The sequence below is a fragment of the Vanessa cardui genome, chromosome 7 (genome assembly GCF_905220365.1).
Source record: "Vanessa cardui chromosome 7, ilVanCard2.1, whole genome shotgun sequence".
Classification (NCBI taxonomy): domain Eukaryota; kingdom Metazoa; phylum Arthropoda; class Insecta; order Lepidoptera; family Nymphalidae; genus Vanessa; species Vanessa cardui.
This window is the reverse complement of record NC_061129.1, coordinates 14,538,911-14,558,787: the sequence shown is the minus strand read 5'-3', so window position 1 is coordinate 14,558,787 and position 19,877 is coordinate 14,538,911. Positions and strand designations below refer to the sequence as shown.

General features: G+C 33.4%; 1 protein-coding gene across 24 annotated transcripts in view; it reads right to left on the bottom strand.

The window, feature by feature from the left end:
• The window catches only part of LOC124531050 (voltage-dependent L-type calcium channel subunit beta-2), a 157,623-nt gene that overhangs the window by 13,036 nt on the left and 124,710 nt on the right, over nt 1-19,877 (bottom strand). For 6 of the 24 annotated variants that reach the window (XM_047105490.1, XM_047105491.1, XM_047105474.1 and 3 more), the window contains exons 1-2: nt 8,790-9,121; nt 10-53 (exon numbers count right to left, since the gene is read on the bottom strand). The exons of 1 other annotated variant lie outside the window; for it this stretch is intronic. In XM_047105490.1, coding sequence (XP_046961446.1) covers nt 10-53; nt 8,790-8,835 — 90 coding nt within the window. In that variant the 5' untranslated portion in view covers nt 8,836-9,121. Of the gene's footprint in view, nt 1-9; nt 124-8,789; nt 9,131-18,771; nt 19,022-19,877 lie in introns of those variants that run through there. 17 more of the 24 variants (XR_006966491.1, XM_047105493.1, XM_047105492.1 and 14 more) reach the window with 11 other exon arrangements.

Genomic DNA, 19,877 nt, shown 5'->3' with positions numbered 1-19,877 from the left:
TATCCTTACCAGCGGCTTGTAGTTTTTCATTGGTCGGAGTCGTCGTGACTTGACTGCATGCAACGCACAACACACACAAATAAATCATACAGACATGCTTGTACAATAGATGAAATAAAACATCTGCAATCATAAATAAATATTTATATTCTACGAATTTAACATGCTTTATAAATTCATGCAAATAAAATTAACTAAAAGAAATATAATCAGTTACAAAACTACTAAATTGTAGCGAAAACACAACTACTGATAAAAAAAGGAAGTTTATAGAACACGCTGTATATCGATTGATTTCAACATCGTATATCTAGGTGGAATAAATAATGCAAGGCAGAAACTACTTATTACATGCAAAGCGACTACACTGGCTTGAGTAAAATGTATAACCGTCTGAATCCATATTAAAAGTATCGTCGCCAGTCAATTGTGTGTACCCACTAAACATTTTAGCTCTAGCCCCCAATACGTGTTAACACGAAATACTACTTAATTCGAGTTAGAACGAGATCTCTAAGCCCTCCCAGACACACCATGGATCGAAGGCGTGACGTCATCCCTCCTATTATTGGTTACTATTTCTGCATATTCACCGTTCTAGTTACAAAAAATCTTTATACAGAAGCGAGACTTTCTTAGCGGGATATAATTTATTACGTTTGTGGAATAGTTGCCATCGTGAAAAAGACATTATGGACAGAAGTGACGCAATTATCTTTCAAGTGATTTCAACTAATTATATGTAAAATAAATGATTAAAAAAGACTACGAAATGGGTTTGAACTATGGCCGTTATGTAGTTTATAATGCTTTATTCCTTTCAGAGTACTGACCTAGAAATATCATAAATGAACAACTCATTTATGATATATCTAGGCAGAATATAAATTTAGAATCTACATAAAATATTTAATGTTTATGAAGATCCGAAAGTGTTGTTGATTTGGTTTTAGTGTAGATAAATAAAGTAATCTTTTGAATTTGTATTTAAAAAAATCTGTGTAAATAGATTGATAAATCACGAGACACGGACACCAAGATTAATGGAGATATTAGATATCTTAACGACTGCAGGCCGAGCTGGTGGATCGAAGACGTGACGTCATTCTTCTTTCAGCTTTTAAGGTCTTTTAACATGTCCTATGTTCTTATTATGTTATGAAGTAATTTTATATTAGTGAATTTATTATAAGGGTTTTAAAATTTAAAAAATAATAAGCATCAGTAAATTGCTTAAGATATAATCTCAGCATAAACCGGGGACGGTCATAAGCATAGATGAACTTTTCATTTTCTCACTCCCATATTTTTTCAGTAGGAATTCCACACGCCTGGCAATAAAATAAACGTATTTACATTGCTCGAAGAAGGCTGGCAATACCCTGGCTCACTTATCCCTTAAACCAGAGTATAATGATACAAAGTTTTGCTGCTTGAAGGTTAAATATATTGGGTGGTACTTAGCCGTGCTTGCACAAAGCCCACAAAGTAAGAAAAGTATAGAAAAGTCCTGCCAGCCTTCTCTGATGTAATATCTCCTGGCTGTGTCAACTTTGAATTTATAAGATTTTATGAATATACGAATATTTTTAAGCTAAAAGTTTGACTTTTAATAGTTAGTTACTATTAGACCATTAACGTTCAAACATGGTTTAACCGGATAAAAACGCGTTACTCAGATAGTATTTGAATATTTTTTAATTTTATTCTTATAAGGGTATTATACATAAAAGACAGAACTGTAATTTTAATGTGACTGTCGATAATACTAAAAGGCAATACATGTATCGATATAATCGAGGGCCAACACTAATCTTTCAATCTACGATTTAGTCATAAATTGTTATGATCTAATTTTATCGACTACAAATATAAATTTCAAGTGGGAATTGATTTATGACGCACGAGATTGCATTTAGATGCTTTTCAATCTATTATCTAAGATGACGTCCGGGGAGATGTTACTTTATATTGGATGTGGATGTTAAATTGGAACAAGATGCACAATATTTAGAATAGTTTAAGATAGTAGGGGAAAATAAAAAAGAAGTTAAACCTGTAAATATTACACTGATCGGGATAAGGCCTCCTATCATTTTTGAAGACGAGGTTTGGAGCTCCTCGCTGTGATATGGTACTTAACACATTATCTACACATACACACAAATACCTAGGTTATTGTTTATTTAATTGGCGGTAAAGAAGAGCTAGAGAATTCCTTATCGGTTTCTTCTGAGTTTCTTAGTGGTTCGTTTTCGAAGAATATAGTTTCCGAACTAGTGATTAAAATTTCAAGTGGTACTGATGAAACAGAAGTACATTTCGATTTTAATATTTTTTAGTTAAGCTGCTATTGGGTTGAGGCGCAAATGTTTTTCTAATAGACAAAACCTCTTGAGTGAGAGGTCTGTGGATACGTATATGGCAGTCCACACTTAAAGCATAAATTGCGTTACGCACTTGAAATCACGGTGATGGTGGCTCAGGTTTGAACCCGTACTCGATTAAGATTCACGTGTCTGCACTGGATTTAGATTGATTTATTACGAAATAGACGTAAATTGAAACGTAGAGCTGAGATGGCCTAGTCGTTAGAACGCACGCGATCTTATCCGTTGATTTCGAGTTCAAACCCAGTCAGGCGCCACTATATATATGTGCTCGGGGGTGAAAGAAAACATCGTGAGGAAACCTGCATTTGTCTAATTTTCATCGAAATTCTGTCACATGTGCATTCCACCAACCCGCATTGGAACAGTGTAGTGGAATATGTTCCAAACCCTCTCCTTAATGGGATAGGAGGCCATAGCCCAGCAGAGGAAACTGTACTGGCAGTTACTGTTTCTGTCTGTTTAAACGTAGATTTAATTTCGTCATTTACATTTCAATATGGCTTAAGTACAGTGACCTAATATAATCTCACTAGTGACAGAGCTGGCTTATTTTTCGCTCAAACAAACGGCATCGCGATTCAACGGGGAAATGCTGCTGGCATTCTTGACATCATTCCACGCGGTCATCATCTCTAAGTTGTACTTTGTTAATTTTAATAAATAATTATTTTAATGTAAATCGGTATGCACAAAGAATATATTTTTATAAAATGTCGATATAATATCGAGTTTAATATATTATTTGATACTAGTTAATTATTGGAACGAAATCAAAGTTGTGTTTTACATCACTCAAATTCAAAATCAAAATCAAAATAAACTTTATTCAAGTGAGCTTTTACAAGGACTTTTGAATCGTCATTTAACAATTATGTGAAGCTACTTTCTGAACCACCGGTTCAGAAAGTAGATTCTACCGAGAAGAACCGGCAAGAAACTCAGTAGTTACTCTTTTTCAACATTTAAAAAAATACAGTCATGTTAGTTTATACAATTATTTAAATGAATATATCCTGAAGTCAACTGGTAGTCCACTAAAATATTGGTTAATATTTTTTAATTTTTTATTTTTCATATCGATTAAGGTATGGTGTTGCAAATTACGTAGGATCTTGCAATGATGTTAAAGAGATATCAATATTAAATTATAATTAGATATCATGCATAGCGAATAAATCTCAACTTAAACTCATCTACATATTTGCGCACAAAAACACGCAAGTTTTTTTTGAAATTTCAACATGAATAAATTAAAAAAAAAAGAAAATATTTGATTAATACATCTTGGACCGTTGGACCCCTATTATTTGAACATGGTTTCGTAATAAGAAGCTCAAAGGAAGCCTTCAATGGCCAACACATCATGCTATACGATGCCGTACTATTCAGGTCAAACTTCTGGTACAACTATATAGGGTTGTCACATGTACAACCCTATATAGTTGTATATGTAATGCAGTCTATTTACATACTACTTGAATTTATTCAAGTGATCGTTTATTGACGTTTATCAAAACCGAAGTAAAATTATAAATAGTTTTAATTCTTTAAACGCTGTCCATAATTATTGAAAGAAACATATATTTTTAAATTATTCAATCTGCAGAATTTCACTTAACCTGTATTTTTCTGTAGTATTTGGATAATTATAAAAATCTTAATGGCCTTCTTTCGATTATGCTTATGATAAGGCTCTTCATTTTTAGTATGGTCGATAGATCCTTTTATATTTAATATTTAAGATACATTAAACAATTAAGATAAGAGCAATAGTAGTCGATATAGCATCCCAAAGCATATATTCACATTTTGCTGGCAACCCTAATTTTGTAAAAGTACTTTGTAATGTCTCATATAATACGAGCTTTAGATTGAAGGTTGGCACATGTGGAGGCTATTATATATACTAGAGATGTGTCCGACTTCGCTTAGATCTCTATTCATTTGACGACATTTTAAAAAAACGCGGGCAGGCAGTTATGACAACAAAATGAATTTAAAGGTTACGTTATCCGATTTTTTGATTATTTATCATCCACCCAAAAAAAACATACTAACAACAGCTGTTCATTAGGAATCCGAAGATTTCCTGTCAAATATTCATTGACGCGACTGTTGGACTATAAGATAGACTTTAAAATAGTAGCGCCAATATAGCAACATTCGCGAACACATTTCCAGGTGACTGGGTTTGAAATTCTTATGCACTACCACAACGCAACATCAACTTACTTTGTAATCCCTTTCTGAATTTACTTCATCTACGTTTCACTATGGAACCTCTCTCCTTTTTACCCATAGCTATTGTCTAATGCTAGATATTTGGGTCATATATTGCAACGAAACTTTAATATAATTCCAATGAGCCAATTGGGCTTAAACTTTGTACACATGTGTGTTGTTGGTGTTACAATTTTGTGTCAATAAGTAAAATATAAAAGCCTTTTACAAAGGGTTTTAAATCTGGTAATTTCAATCACATGATTATTTATTTTTATTTATTGATTAAAAATGCCATACGTTATAAAGTAACAGCCTGTAAATTTCCTAATGCTGGGGTAAGGCCTCCTCTTCCATTAAGGAGAGGGTTTGGGACATATTCCACCACCCTGTTCCAATGCAAGTTGGTGGAATGCACATGTGGCAGAATTTAAGGCTAAACAACAGTACGCAGTATTGTTGTGTTCCGGTTTGAAGGGTGAGTGAGCCAGTGTAACTACAGGGACATAGCATCTTAGTTCCCAAGGTTGGTAGCGCATTGACGATGTAAGGAATATTTAATATTTCTTACAGCGTCATTTTCTATGGATGATGGTGACCATTTACCATCAAGTGGCCCATATGCTCGTCCGCCAACCAATTCCATAAAAAAATCCCTCTTATATATATATTTCTTTATCTATTTCTCCGAGGCGCAAGAGTATAAATTAATTGTGTTAATAAATTCTGATGTAAAATTATTAATTTATAATATACGGTTCTATAGTACATTGATTGCTCTAGAAGCTATCGCAGCATCCTTAAACAAACTAGGTACACGTAGTATAGCCTAATTAACTTATTGGACGGGCAAACACGCAATTAGTAGACTATTAAATAGGCACTGATTACGTATATATATGCTTGGGGCTGACCGTTTGTTTTTTTAAATTATTTGTTTATAAGACTTGTGTAACCCCGTTTGGGTAAATATAACCCATACAAATATCAATATCTGATGAGTACGTGGTACCTACCCAGGCGATCTTGCACAAAGCCCTACCACCAAGAAATATATATAGGCTTATAGGCTCCACTAGTGATGAGTGTAGATTGTTTTTCATCCAGAGAATTGGATTTGCAATTCAACAATGCTTTTTAATTCTGTACAGCTGTTATGGTTATGGCTCTTATGGCTAGATAATTAAATATTCATTTATATAACATTTTTAATTTCCACATTGTGAATCGAAACGAATTTATGAAACACAAATATAAAATAGTTATTGTTGCAACTAGATAAGTTACTCTTTAATATATAACACATCTGGCAGTAAAAGTCTCATCAAAATCAGTCCAGCCGTTCCAGTGATTAATCGAAACAAATTTAAACGGAAAAAACAAAGATTTGGTATCGTAAATAGTTATCGTGTATCCATAGATATACATGTAAGTATATAATGTAAGTATATATAAAGCGATTATTTTAATATTAAACAAAACAGACACTTCGATTTTACTATATGTAAACATTTTATGTAAATCTTTTCATATTTAAGCTAGCACGAAACCGACCTTAGTGTTGTACCTACTCTAAATTTTTTAAATTTAATTATTTGTATTTATATAGCTTCGCTGGTAAGCTTATTGATTCCATAAAATTGGATTTATATAAACCATAATCCGACCACATCGCCTGTTTATTGTGATTAAGAGATATATCAGAAGCCATTTTAATATTATAATGTCTTGACATCAATGTCAAGTTCAAAACCCACGTGTAAATAAAGCATTTACTTATAATAATATTTAATAAAACCGTACTTATAATACTCACATATAAAAGCTTTTTTATCATTGTAACATTTGTTTTAATGCCATTAGAAATTATTAATATATAATTTTCAACAATAAATAGAAATTTTAGTATATTTAAAAACTTAATTACAACGGTAAAATTATATATATTATTATTATTAGTTTAGTAGCGAGCCTGAATCTTTGCGATCGGGTCAAATTGCCTTTTCATCTACTTTAAGTATTATACGTTCATTTTTATACAATAAATATTTAAACAGATTTAATTGAAAAATATTCAATTTACGCAATTATTATTGAAATTATCAATAATTCGGATAATTTCAATAATTATAAAGATTAGAATATAAATTCCAAACTATTTTAAAATTACTAAGATATTTCATTTTTATAGTTTATGTTATGCGTTCCATAAATCAACGGACGCGGTTAAAAGCTGTGTTTCCATTGGGTGACGTCATGTACCAGTAACACAAACGGTCCAGGAGCGGACATTGTTTGGTAAACATTTAACCAATGTCATTCTCAGGGCTACTGGCATCTAACTGGCACAGCTAAATCAGGAGCTATCTGTATTTCTCTAATATCTTTGATTACGCGATATATTAATATGTATCTTTGAACTTTATAATGGACTAGAAGTGTCCCGCAGCTTCGCTCGTTTTTTAGGGAATTAGTTGTCAGGTGTTTGGCAAAAAAGTAGCCTATGTGCCTTCTTGCAGTTCATGTTTGCTTCATACCAAATTTCAACAATTTCGGTTCAGCGGTTTGGTCAATGATGTTCTAGTAAACAGATATGTCATTAACGCGCAAAAAGTGAAGACTAGAAAACGTCCTAATTGGGACGTTTGCCTTTAGTCGTTTTCATCATATTTATGTAGTAATACGTTTTGCGTAATTAAAACATCTAGTTATCCCTTTTTCTATTGTTTTTATCGAGCTATCCTTTTTACTTGCAACGAAATGTAAAATAAACGGTCCCCGGCGCGGCACACTTTTTTCTGTTGTTTAGTATGGGTATAATATATATGTTTATTAGAATATCATTGGGTTTGGTCGTTAAAAAGCAATAGACAAACAGACAGAGTTCCTTTACATTTATAATATTAATATGGATGTTATGTTGCCGCTATTGGTTTATTGGCATATATCCTCTCATCACAGAACAGTACAATGTTTTTTTGACGTTAGGATTGTATTGGGGCAGGGTCTAATTCAGAGACATTTACTAACATTCCACCGCCAAGCGCTTTTATTAATAAACTGTTATTTAAAATGAAGAAGTTAGTGAAATGCTCGGAACAATGGATGAAATGTATAATGTTTTGTCGTCTTAAGTTTTTTGGCCACAAAATACCATTTTTATAGACAAATTGGAGTTCATAATTTGGCATCAGACATCTCCCTTCTTTACTTTTTTAATTACTATAGATATGAAAGTAGTTTAGACGTACACAGAAGGTTTAGTAAAAGATCAGCATACTAGACATGATGAATATTAAATGAAAATTCCAAGCGCCCATGCAACAAGGACCAAAGCGACACGTCCAACTATGATAAACGGAATGTCATTAAGCTAATTGTGGTCCAACGTAATCATTCTCAAACGATTCCATTAACGTGTCAGTAATTAAACGACGACAGATAAAAACCAGATGCAAGATACCACAGAAATAAAACTCGTAGAACGCGTAGCTTGGTTTTCTAGATGCGAATTTATCGCTGCTGTGAGTGAAAGGTCGTATGTCAAAATTAAGTTTTTATTTTAAACTCTAAATTTTCTGCAATTATATTTATTTTTGAATATAATGCTTTATAAGTTACGTTAACATTGGATTAAATGTAATGAAGTTTTTATCTCTCCTTTTAATTATTAGACGATATCAACATACGACCTTTTTCTAGCAGTAGTATTATGATACAAATTCAAAACTTCTATTTAAGTCGACGGAATAGTGGAGAATTGAAATGCTTTCAAGGGATTGAGATATTTGAAATATATAATGATTGTATAGAGATTTTAAATGCACTCAAAGATTTATCAGATTTATAGAGTTCTGCCAATAACAATAAAACTTATGATATAAATATTATTGATACGATTCGCACAGCATTTGGTGGCACATAACATATAGACGGAAGTGGCTTTACGAAGTACGGAGTAAACAAGCTGTGAGCACGTACATTGTGAACTAATTACTGAATATTATGAGGAATATGTAGGAGTTGTGATTAAGTTTCAGGTATTTATACTACAATGCATTTTTTAAATGGATATTTTCAGTGATTTGACATCTGACAATCTACATTCGTAATAGGGATTCCAACAGCACTCGATTTACTCATTAGCAAGAGACATGTAACCGGGATTTGTTTTACCGAAGCGACCGATGCTCTTCAGAAACTTCCAAATGCGACGTCTCATTTTGCAGCACAAAGGCACTAAAGCGTCACCAACAAAACAAAAACGGTATCGGCCATCACTGATCACTCGCTCTGCGCACGCACCTGCGTGAACAATTTGTTGTATCCGTGCCCTTGGTTGTTGTAGCCCATCATGTTACGACATGGTGGCAGGGGGAGGTGGTGGCCACTCTGGACCACCAGTGGTATTCCGTCGTGGTCGGCCGTCGTGGGCGGGCATCGGCCGCGCGATAGAAGCGACGGCCGCTAACACACCCGACGTCACTCGCGCCGGAGCCGGCTTTGACGTCCCTCGGTTCTTGTGCTCGCCGCCCCGCTCCCCCGCCCTCCTCGCGGGTGAATGGGGTGCGCGCGCAACTGTTGCACTCGATCACAGCGTAAATATTACAGCGGGTTCACAGGACATCAATTTCGCTTGACGTAAGACGTTCTTGAAGTATGTACGACATTTGTTAGTTCATGTACTGTGAACTATTGCGTTACCATAAAATTTTCATTGGCATGACGGTCACAGATTTGGATCTATCTCTGTAGTGACTTTACAAGCACTATTCGGAGCTTTCATCTCAACTATCGCTAGATTTCTTTGCATGCGAAATACGGAAATATATTTAAATATAATTCAAATTACCCTAATACTTATTTTAGGAGAAACTATCATTACGATGCAGTTTGTGAAATGGTAAAACTAGGTGGTTTTGAAACCATACATACGAGATTGGATCTTAAAACTTTTAAAAGGTTTTAATTAAGCTTTGGTTAAATCTTATTAAACTTGCAATTACTACAAGCTCGACCATAATTAGATCAAATTCGTAAGACGCTGTTAAGCGATAAAGTGTCCTAACTCCCAGTACCGGGTAAAGGCCTCTTCGGTTAAGGGCGTGGAGGTAATTCGATGACGCTGCTTCAATTGTGTCAGAAATTTCTTTGACACATTGATATTTTCTTATGATGATATGATATAAAATCGTACCAACTATGTCAACCAACTTATATATATAATAAATTAGGGCAGGTAAGATAAGCGTAAGAAATAATTTAAATTTTTATGATAAAACTTTAGAGAACTTTTTACTGATTTCGAGTTGAGTTTTTGAGGGCCATTTTCGACGAAATTACAGTACAACTGCAATCGTACACAAGATGAGCCAAAACAGAAATAAAAAATGTCGACTGCATACAATACCGTTACTCAATTTTTCGTTTCATTTAACTTATTGGCTTGAGTTATACTTTCACACATCTTCATGTATAAATTTTCCGTATGTGTCTATAATTGAACGTATCCTGAACGGTACGAACATGGTTGGTTGGTTTGTTTGTGTGTGTGTATTTGACCGGAACCCTGGACGGTTTCGATTTGACCGCGAAGTCAATAGTTTTCTCATTTCATCCGTACGAAGTCGGGACGGACAGCTAGTCCCTCATAAAATAATTAGACTTACTTTTTGGTACATTATTACAAAGAGTTTGATAAACAAACATCCAATCAGTTTGGGCATAGTGCCATCGTACTTAAGGTAAAATAAAATACTAGATGCATCAAATAGAAGGAGCCTGTAAATTTCCAACTGCTGGGCTAAGGTTTTCTCTCCTTTTGAGGAGAAGGTTGGAAGCATATTCAATCACGTTGCTCCAATGTTGGTAGATTCACATGTAGCAGAATTTCGTTGAAATTAGACACATGCAGGTTTCTTAACGAAGTATTCCTTCATCGCCGAGCTCGAGATGAATTATAAACATGACAATGTGGGGGTGCTTGCCTCCGTTTGAACCCGCAATCACCGACTAAATTATAGTATGTATTAGCAAGCGTGTGGAACTGGTTTAAATTTCACTTGTAAGCTGTTTTCAGCAAGATTTGACACACATAAACAACTGAGGTTAAATAAAAACTTGTAAAAACAAAATCGCGTTAATGATTATTTATTATGAAAAGAAAAAACAGATGTGAGAAATCCAATGAAAGCAAAACTAATGAAAATTAAACAAATACAAAACCCCGAGTGGAAAGATCTCGGAAAACAATATGGCTTACGAGATTTTTCGAAGCATCGAAACGCACTATGTGCAATATGTAGAATATACTTATTGTATATGCGGTAACTTTAATATCTGATTATCTTGGTAATCCATGGACGGTGCACACACGGGTTGTAAGGAATAATTCAAATTTATTACGGCATCAAAGGTCTATGGTTAATAGTGATCTATCTTAAGTTTAGACAAATTTGTAAACTTTTGGACAATCAAAGAAAAAGAAGCTAGAGTATTATCGTACTATAATATGTACTGTTCTTATAGATCAGAAAATATTATAATAGACAAAACTTTATTGCTCCCAAGTTCTGTTGCATTATTCTATTTTAAAATTAGGCTATAGCACAACGAGTTTGCAAAGGCAGGCTCTTTGCTTCCAGCCTTGTTAGATTGCTAGATACAATTATTGTGCTACAAATACGCCAGCAATGCATGCATGGCATAGTTTTATTATTCGTATATTTTATTATTAAATAATTAGCAAATATAGCAACATATTTATATATCAGCATAAGATCGGGAATTTTTTTATATTTATTATTTTATCATGTTTCTGATAACATCTTAAATAACGTGGAGACATTTAGATGTAAATTTTCCTAAAAACAATACTTTTGAATATTTCCTAAAAATAAACTTTTGGTAACTGTTTTTCATTTTCGATATTGATATTAGGACAAACAGTATTATCTTCGTGTATTAATGATAGTAATATTTTCATATTAACTTAGCTTATTATGGCGAACTAGCAGTAATAAGTCTTGCATAAATGCAGGCAGTGTTCTTTTGTATGCCAAACATATAGTATGCTTATAGCAGATTGTTTGGGCTTGGCACCGATTTCGAAGTTTAATGGTACACATAAAACCTTTTAAGAAAAATACTCAAAGGATTTAAGTCATTTCATATTGTAACTTTATTTTTAGAAGTCATGTTAATTAACAAAAAATATTGTAAATATGTATAAGCAAAGACTACATTAATGATCGCCTAGTGGGCTAATAAATCTATTCTATCCGTACCCTAATCAAAGATACATATTATTATAGAAATTTAGTTGAAGCTACTTGCTAAGTGTTTTAGCAAGTGCATGTTGTTTCAAGTAGAGTGCAATAAAATAAATTAAGTGAAAAAATAAAATAATTTCTAATAAAAACAATTGGTGGTCTCTTTGCTACGCCTCATATATTATTATTAAGGTTTTGTTAAGTATATTATTACAATGTTTTAAAGATTGTGTTTTATCTTAAAGATTATCGAATTTTAAAGTTATTAAAAAAAACTACCGTCTACATACCTATACATATTTTTAATAATGTAATATAATCCGGCACGAAACTATTATATTATATAGATAAAACATTCAGAAGCTACTTTTTAACTAATTAGGCATATTCCAAAAAAGTTATTAAGTAATTTGATGTTTTGTTAGGTTGTCGGAAAGTGAACGAACGGCAAAATGAAACATTCGCGAATATTGCATTACTATATAATTAATTAACTAATGAGCTTTTAATGAATATAAAACGATCATCTTTTTTACAAATGAACTGCAGTTTGATAATTACGATGTAGCTACGTTACAATAATACAACTAATTTTATACATGAGCTATATTTTTCATTCAGGTCTTTCGTGAGGCAGCTTCGCAGTCCAGATCAGTTCAATTCGTTTTTGCTCTAAGGCAACTGTAACTGTGGTTTATTATAGAGGAAACAATACTCAAATTAACAAATGTGCTAATTGGTGTATTTTTACGTATGTATATATGACGCACGTTGAAACTTGAGAGCCTGTTGTATATTTATTTGTCTTTCGTCCGGTTCTCAAGTAGTTAAAATGAATTTGCCTTTAGAACTTTTGAAACTATTAACCCAACAAGCGAAGAAATAATTATATTCAGTTCGAAACCAAAAGAAATCACCTTCGAACTGAAGTCAGTTTTCATAAACATAATCTGTTTTTGATGTTGGTTATAATTGAATTAAAATATTTTCAACCCGTGATAAGGATCAATCGAAATTTACAAACATTTCTGAAACCGATTGATTTACAACTGTACACACGAAAGTCATCCGTATACCGTTGTAATAAAGAACAAAACAGTTGCTCAGTCCAATTGCAAATCAAATTGCAGTATACGGAATGTTAATGAACGTGTAAATGGTTTTTTACTCTATAGGTTATGAATTAAGGTTGAGTATAGAATGGTAAGGGTTGCGCATGCGCGAATCATGGATCGATGATGGCCGCCGCGCCGGAGACGTCGTTGACCTACTTGTGACGTCACGGCCTGAAGCAACATTTATACACAAATGTCTACGTTGACCGCTGTCATTCAACATTATATGGGAAATGAAGGATTTCCTTTGAAAATTTCGTTTTTTTTGTAAGTGAACCCAAGATATTATGTGAGTAATCTACCATTAGCATAGCATCCGTAATAGTTTAAATGTTTATTTTGACACATACGAGGCCTTTTAATTTTGTAGGGTTACTTCATGATTTTTATTTACTTTTCGAATTTCAAATTTCGAACTTCCAAATTTCATAACTTAAATTTTCTGGGGCCTACTCATTTCGACCCGTGGCCACACGAAATCAGCCGCTAAACTTCGTAGAAAAATCGTGTCTTTGTTCCTTGCCTGTATCGATATAAGTGTTACCAGTGTAATTAATCCTTCCGAAAAAGGTTTTTCACTGAAGCATGGGCGGCCATTTGTTATATTCGATGTATATGTCACTGGCCAATATATCTTTCGACTAAATTAGCTGACGAAAATTCAAACATTTCATTAATAAAAATGGCTAAAACTCAGGTTATATCAGTAAGTAAATTTTTCTGTAATTTGCCAATTCATAATGGTAATTTCATATAATAATGTTAATACAACTTGTATTGTGCGGTTTCGGTCGCGCTTTTGGTCTTTGGTCGTCAGGTGCTAGGCATAAAAATAAGCAACATTTCCTTCTTTGAGGTCATTCCAAATTTCATAAAATTCTGTTTAGTGGTTTTAGCGTCAAAGAGCAAAAGACATACTTTCGCATTTAAAATATTAGTAAAGATTTGAAACAGTCCAGAAAATTCTACTATACTTTATCAATTTTTGTATGGATGCCAGGCTGAAGTTTAGTGCAAGAAATTAGACCAGTCACCAGCCAGCTTATGATATCCAGGATTCAACAAAAAAGGAGAACAACTAATGATTTATTTTTTAAATGTTGAAATTTTTCCATTAGAAATATTATTCTATTCCGCTTTATTGTTTAATATAGAATTTTTCCTTTGGCAATCAAGTAAATATAATTACCTAAATGACAAATTGCAAACATGTCTTACAGTAATTAATATGAATATGTAGGTTTAAGAGTTTCACGAAAATAATGGAATAATGGATTGGATAATAGTAAAAATATTATCCAAGAACACATACATATGTATAAAATGGTCATGGAGAGAAGATTAAAAAGCTTCAAAGGCCCGCATGCAACTTTCAGCATTACATATCCGCGAGGGTGACGTAATTCGGGATGACTCACGTCATTCATAAAACTGGAAGTCGCTTTGTCCATATTCATCACGAAATCGCATTGTGAGGCGTATATTACTATTGAGTTTGTTCGTTCGCCTTTCTCGTCTGATCTCGTATGCGATCTTACTTCGGTGATAATTTCATATATTTTTTTCTATATTATTAATCATGCAAAAATGGCGAGTCAATGGCGGTTTTGCAAAATTATATTAACAAGTTTATTTGGTAACAGATATCATAAAATAATGACTTTTTAGGTAACAATTATAAGATACATTAAACATTTATACGAAAGCGTCTAAACATTTTTTATTAATCCTGAGAAATTCAGTTCAAGATCAGATAAACGTGAATAAACTTTTTAGGTTTATGATGACTGTATCCAAAGAATATAACCAAGCTTTTGACCGACGGTGGCGAACTAAAGCCGAAGGTTTGGTCGGATACTACGATTCTCTAAGATCTCTAATTACCAGTCCGCCTACCATAAAAATATACAATACAACAAATTAATCTATTATAATTAAGCAACGTCTTCTGGATTTATTCAGTAGCATGAGTAAAGAAGTATTTGTAATTACTGAATGTTTCTGCAAATGTAATGAAATCATGAAACATCTGATCGCGACGTTCGAGATGAGTCAATAGCACAACTCACACGCCATTCATACCGGAACTCGTAACACTGAATCCGAATGCGCCCTCCGCTATAAATATAACACAATCGCGATCGTGTGTATCTTTATATAAACAGCTTATAAATTACTCGAACGATTTTGATTGGCTTCCAGTAAATTAAACCAAAGTTATTATAATATAATTACTATCAAATCAATTCAAAATCAAGGCATTTTTGAATCGTCGTGTAAACGTGTGTTGAATTAATTGTAAAGTTACTATTAACAGAATAGAACAGAAGAAATTCCGGAAGAAACGTAGTAGTAACTCTTTTCCAACACTATAGTTACAAAGAGTTTTACTAATGTGTTTCGTAATTTATGTTAATTATCGAGAAATCAACAGGGTTCGACAACGTCGTTCCTTTCTCAGCCTTATTCAGCCTTTTAGTATATATAGCCTTATAGTATTATAGTAGCCTTTATGTATGGTTTATCGAAACATGAAGAGCATTCATTGAGAACGCATACGATTTCAACACGAGAAACTTCTAGAATCAAAGACAGCAATTAATAATTATGATCTCAATAGAAATAAACGAGTCGAATTGGTTCAGTGGTTCAAACAAAAAATATTAATAAACACTGTCAGTTCAAGTACAAATCAAATCAAATCAAAATAAACTTAATTCAAGTAGGCTTTTACAAGCATTTTTGAATCGTCATTTTACAATTAAGTGAAGCTACCACTGGTTCGGAAAGTAGATTCTACCGAGAAGAACCGGCAAGAAACTCAGTAGTTACTCTTTTTTAACATTTAAAAAATACAAAGTCATGTTAATTAAATACAATTATTTAAATTATTATATCCTGCTTGGAAGTCAACAGGTACACTTCTGATTTTCTGTGTACATAATTTGTGTTTGTAATTTATCTCGTGGGCGGCGGTGAAAAGATCGGTAGGGACCTGCCTATGTCGAATAAAAGCCACACGTGGAACCACGAATCGGTATTCAAATAACGTTCACATAACTGGAACAGGCTTACTCCTTTTCAAACAAGGATAAGGCTTGAGCCCACCGTGGGGACAATAACAAGCTCTTATTTTAGTTCTACTAATTGCCCGCTAACTGAACCTGTGGTTTTACAAACGCCAAATTTATAAAACACAAACCTTAAAGTCCTGTATAACGTATAATAAATATGTTATGTTATAATTTCTGAAAAATTCTTGATTAACCAGTAATTTGCTTTGATATATATCGATTTACATTCATGTGTGATTTAAGCTTTAGGTTATATGAAGCTGACGTTATACTTGCATAAATTTGTCGAAAAAATCTCTACTGGCTTAAAATTTAACTCAAGAGAATATTAATGGACTGCATTATCTCCATTTGGATAATTAATTATTATTTACTATATTTTATACTGATTCTTACTACAGAGACTTGTATGAAGGCGTTTTTTACGCAGTGAATATTTTAGGTGCCCAGCCCTTATGGTAATGTGAGACCGAGTTATATGGGAATCCTCCCCACAAAAAGCCTTGCGTTGGCGTCCTTGACACGGATCGGAGAGGCTACGGGATCGTGTTGATCTAACGCATCCACGGCCCCTCCCGTGCATTGCTCCACTCATCACTTGATGAAGCTTTCCGGCATATTTACATAGCCTTCGACCTTGGTGTCAAATAGGGAATATTAAAGACAATGAGTTTCGATATAGGAAATTTTACAACTTTTTAATCGTCATATCTTTACTAAGAGCCGAGATTGCCTAGTGGTTAGAACGCATGCATCTTAACCGATGATTGCGTGTTCAAACCCAGTACAGTACCACTGAATATTCATGTTCTTAATTAGTGTTTATCATTCATCTCGTGCTCGGCGGAGATGGAAAACATCGTGAGGATACCTGCATGTGTCTAATTTCATAGAAATTCTGCCATATGTGTATTCCACATTTATAGGCAGTTGATGTTACCATCAAATGGTCCACTCGCCAGCCTCCTTATTTGACATAATAACGTAATGTGTATTAATTTATTTAACCTCGAAATAGAAATAGGAGACGAGGCCTTAGCCCAGTAGACATTTACAGAAGTTATTGTTATATCTACTCAAACGAGCTGACACAAAAACTTCACACTAAGTAAGATTTCTGTCATATGCTTTGAATAATAAACATATTTAATACTGCTTTTCGTGTCTTTGTATTTCACGTTGAATCGTCTGATTGTGGCTTTATTTAATAGTTCTTTTGGCACTCGTTTTCTGTTGTAGTACTATCAACTTAGAATAGATGGCGCGCAAGTAACATTTTTGTTGCAAATAAATTTAAATGACATTGTAATCCTTGCTGGGCTTTATCGTATGAAAGGAAATGAGTTAATAAAAAAAATTTAAATGTGTTCTACTCCTATACCAAACACGGACCAAAGCCTACCATCAAACCTATCATACCACCAGGGAAAAGAAAGACTACTTTTTGAAGTAATATTTTAGTACGAGTGTATAGAAATTTAAGTTGAAAGTTTCTCATGAATATTTTTCTTCAATATTTTTTTTTACTAGCGACCCGCCCCGGCTTTGCTCGGGATACTTTATATGTATCGTTTATATTATGACCAAATTACATCAATCCCTTATAAATTATAGCCTATGTATAATTCTGATCTGTATCCTATATTATGACTTTTTATTAATTACAACCAAATGTGTCCAGTAGTTTTTTTCGTAAAAGAGTAACAAATATTCATAAATCTATCGGACTGCAGTGTGTGACAATGTTGGCGGACAGGCAAATACATCCAACAGCCTGTTGGTATGTGGTGACAGAGGTTGACACTGTAAACAAAACTTGACCAAGCGTTACACCGATAACGCTTTATTCCACCGAGAGTTACACTGGTTTACTAATCGTTCAAACCGGAACTTATCAATAATTAATATTACTACCCAAATGACATTTCACAAATCCCTACCACAAGTTAGGAAAAACCACCTGGATTTAGGCTCGGTTTCCATTATAGGACACTAATTATTATAAAAAAAATCAGAATTGAAAATCTGTTTGTTTGAAAAGAGCATAGAACTATACGAGTTTCTTGCCGTTTCTTCTCGCTGGAGGCTGCTTTCCGAAACAGTGGTAGTGTTTAAATATTAAAGATTCAAAAACGCTTTTTCGTGAAGTTTACTTGACTAAATTGATTTGATTTAAGTACTGTAACTTTTTAGTACTGACAATACAATAAATGTGATTTATCTGTTAAGTATTCATATTTTACTGTAACAAATTTTGATCAATAAATTAGTGAAAACAACTGTTTAGATACTATCTTTTAACCAATTAAAATAGGATTTCATTACACTAAGAAGTTAAGTCAAAAAATTAAAGGATATGGAAAGCAAATTTTTTGAATTACAACAAAAACAAAATTATAGTTATTAATCCGGTATTTTGGTAAAGATTCCGATTAAACGCTGTTTGTATAAAAAAAATATTTGTGTGTGTGTATTTTAAATAAAGTAGGCTAATACATTTTGGAGACAAAGTTGACATCTGTCAAAACAAAATGTCAAATACGGTTATACCATGAATCAACAGCTGGTGCAACATTCGCGTTAATATATCAATTCATATAAGACACAAGACGTTTTTTGACCCAGCTGTAACCCCCCAAAAAGTACTATAACCTAAAATATGGCAACAAAACTCGAAAGCGTATTCAATGAAGCGTACCCGTCTCTTGCCGACCCTGTAGCGCTGCCGTCTGAAGTGATCCATCTTGAAGCCTTCGTCATAACACGCACATCTCACTGTTTAGTTCACTATCACGGTAATCTAGTACTATAGGTTATTAAGAACACTGCATTGTAGTTTTGGTTAGTTCGTCTGGCGAGTACGCGCGCCGAGCACTCGACTGATGCTAAAAATACACACTCACTGGGATCGCCGTTCCGTTCCGTTACGTTACGGCGGTAGGTGTACATTGAGGGCTCGGTGTGATGACTGAGATGCATGCGGATCACTCAGATAGGCATTGCGTGGACTTTGACCTTTATATATACGATTGAATGTTTACATTCGTTTTTCAAAAATTATCCGTTTCAATTAAATTTCGTAATATTAAATTATGTATCATTTTCAAAGATTATTTTAATATGTTGGTAGAAGTGTAATTACACAGAAAGTATTCAATGTACAGCAAACCACTCTAATGACCGTCTAAATTAACTGAGATAAAAGTCTGGGTACCATCCAGCAATGATATATTTGCGTTCGTCTAACTCTTATGATTAACGTAATAAGAGTCGTTTCTCTTGGTTACGTGGTGCACCAAGTTGGTGTGGGTGAAGCCAGGAGTTCCGCCTAACCCGACATTGATGTGTCTGGTCCTTGAGTACTAATGCCATATTCGATAATTAATTAGAATTTAATTCTATTAAAATTGTTAAAAGAAAAAAATTAGGCAAACGCAACTTTTTTTTAAGAATTATTGCAGGTTAAGTACTTTTTGTTTTTTGGAAAACATGTTTTTGCCATAAATAAATAGCAATTTAAAAAAAAAATCTTTCGAAATGTTTAAAGTACCTAAACCATGAAAAAAACAAAATTAAAAATAATCTAACATGTGGCTGTAGCTATAAATAATTTACTAAAAAGTTTTATAACAAATTAAAATTTGTTTCATTTTGATGGAAATAACAATGATCATGTATAACGCAACTTTTTGAATTTCATTTTATATAATTTATCCAACCTTAAAACAGCGTCACCTATCGGAGCAAGTACAAACTACAATGTTACCTTAGTAGTAGTGTTAAGAAACAGATATCGAAATAAAA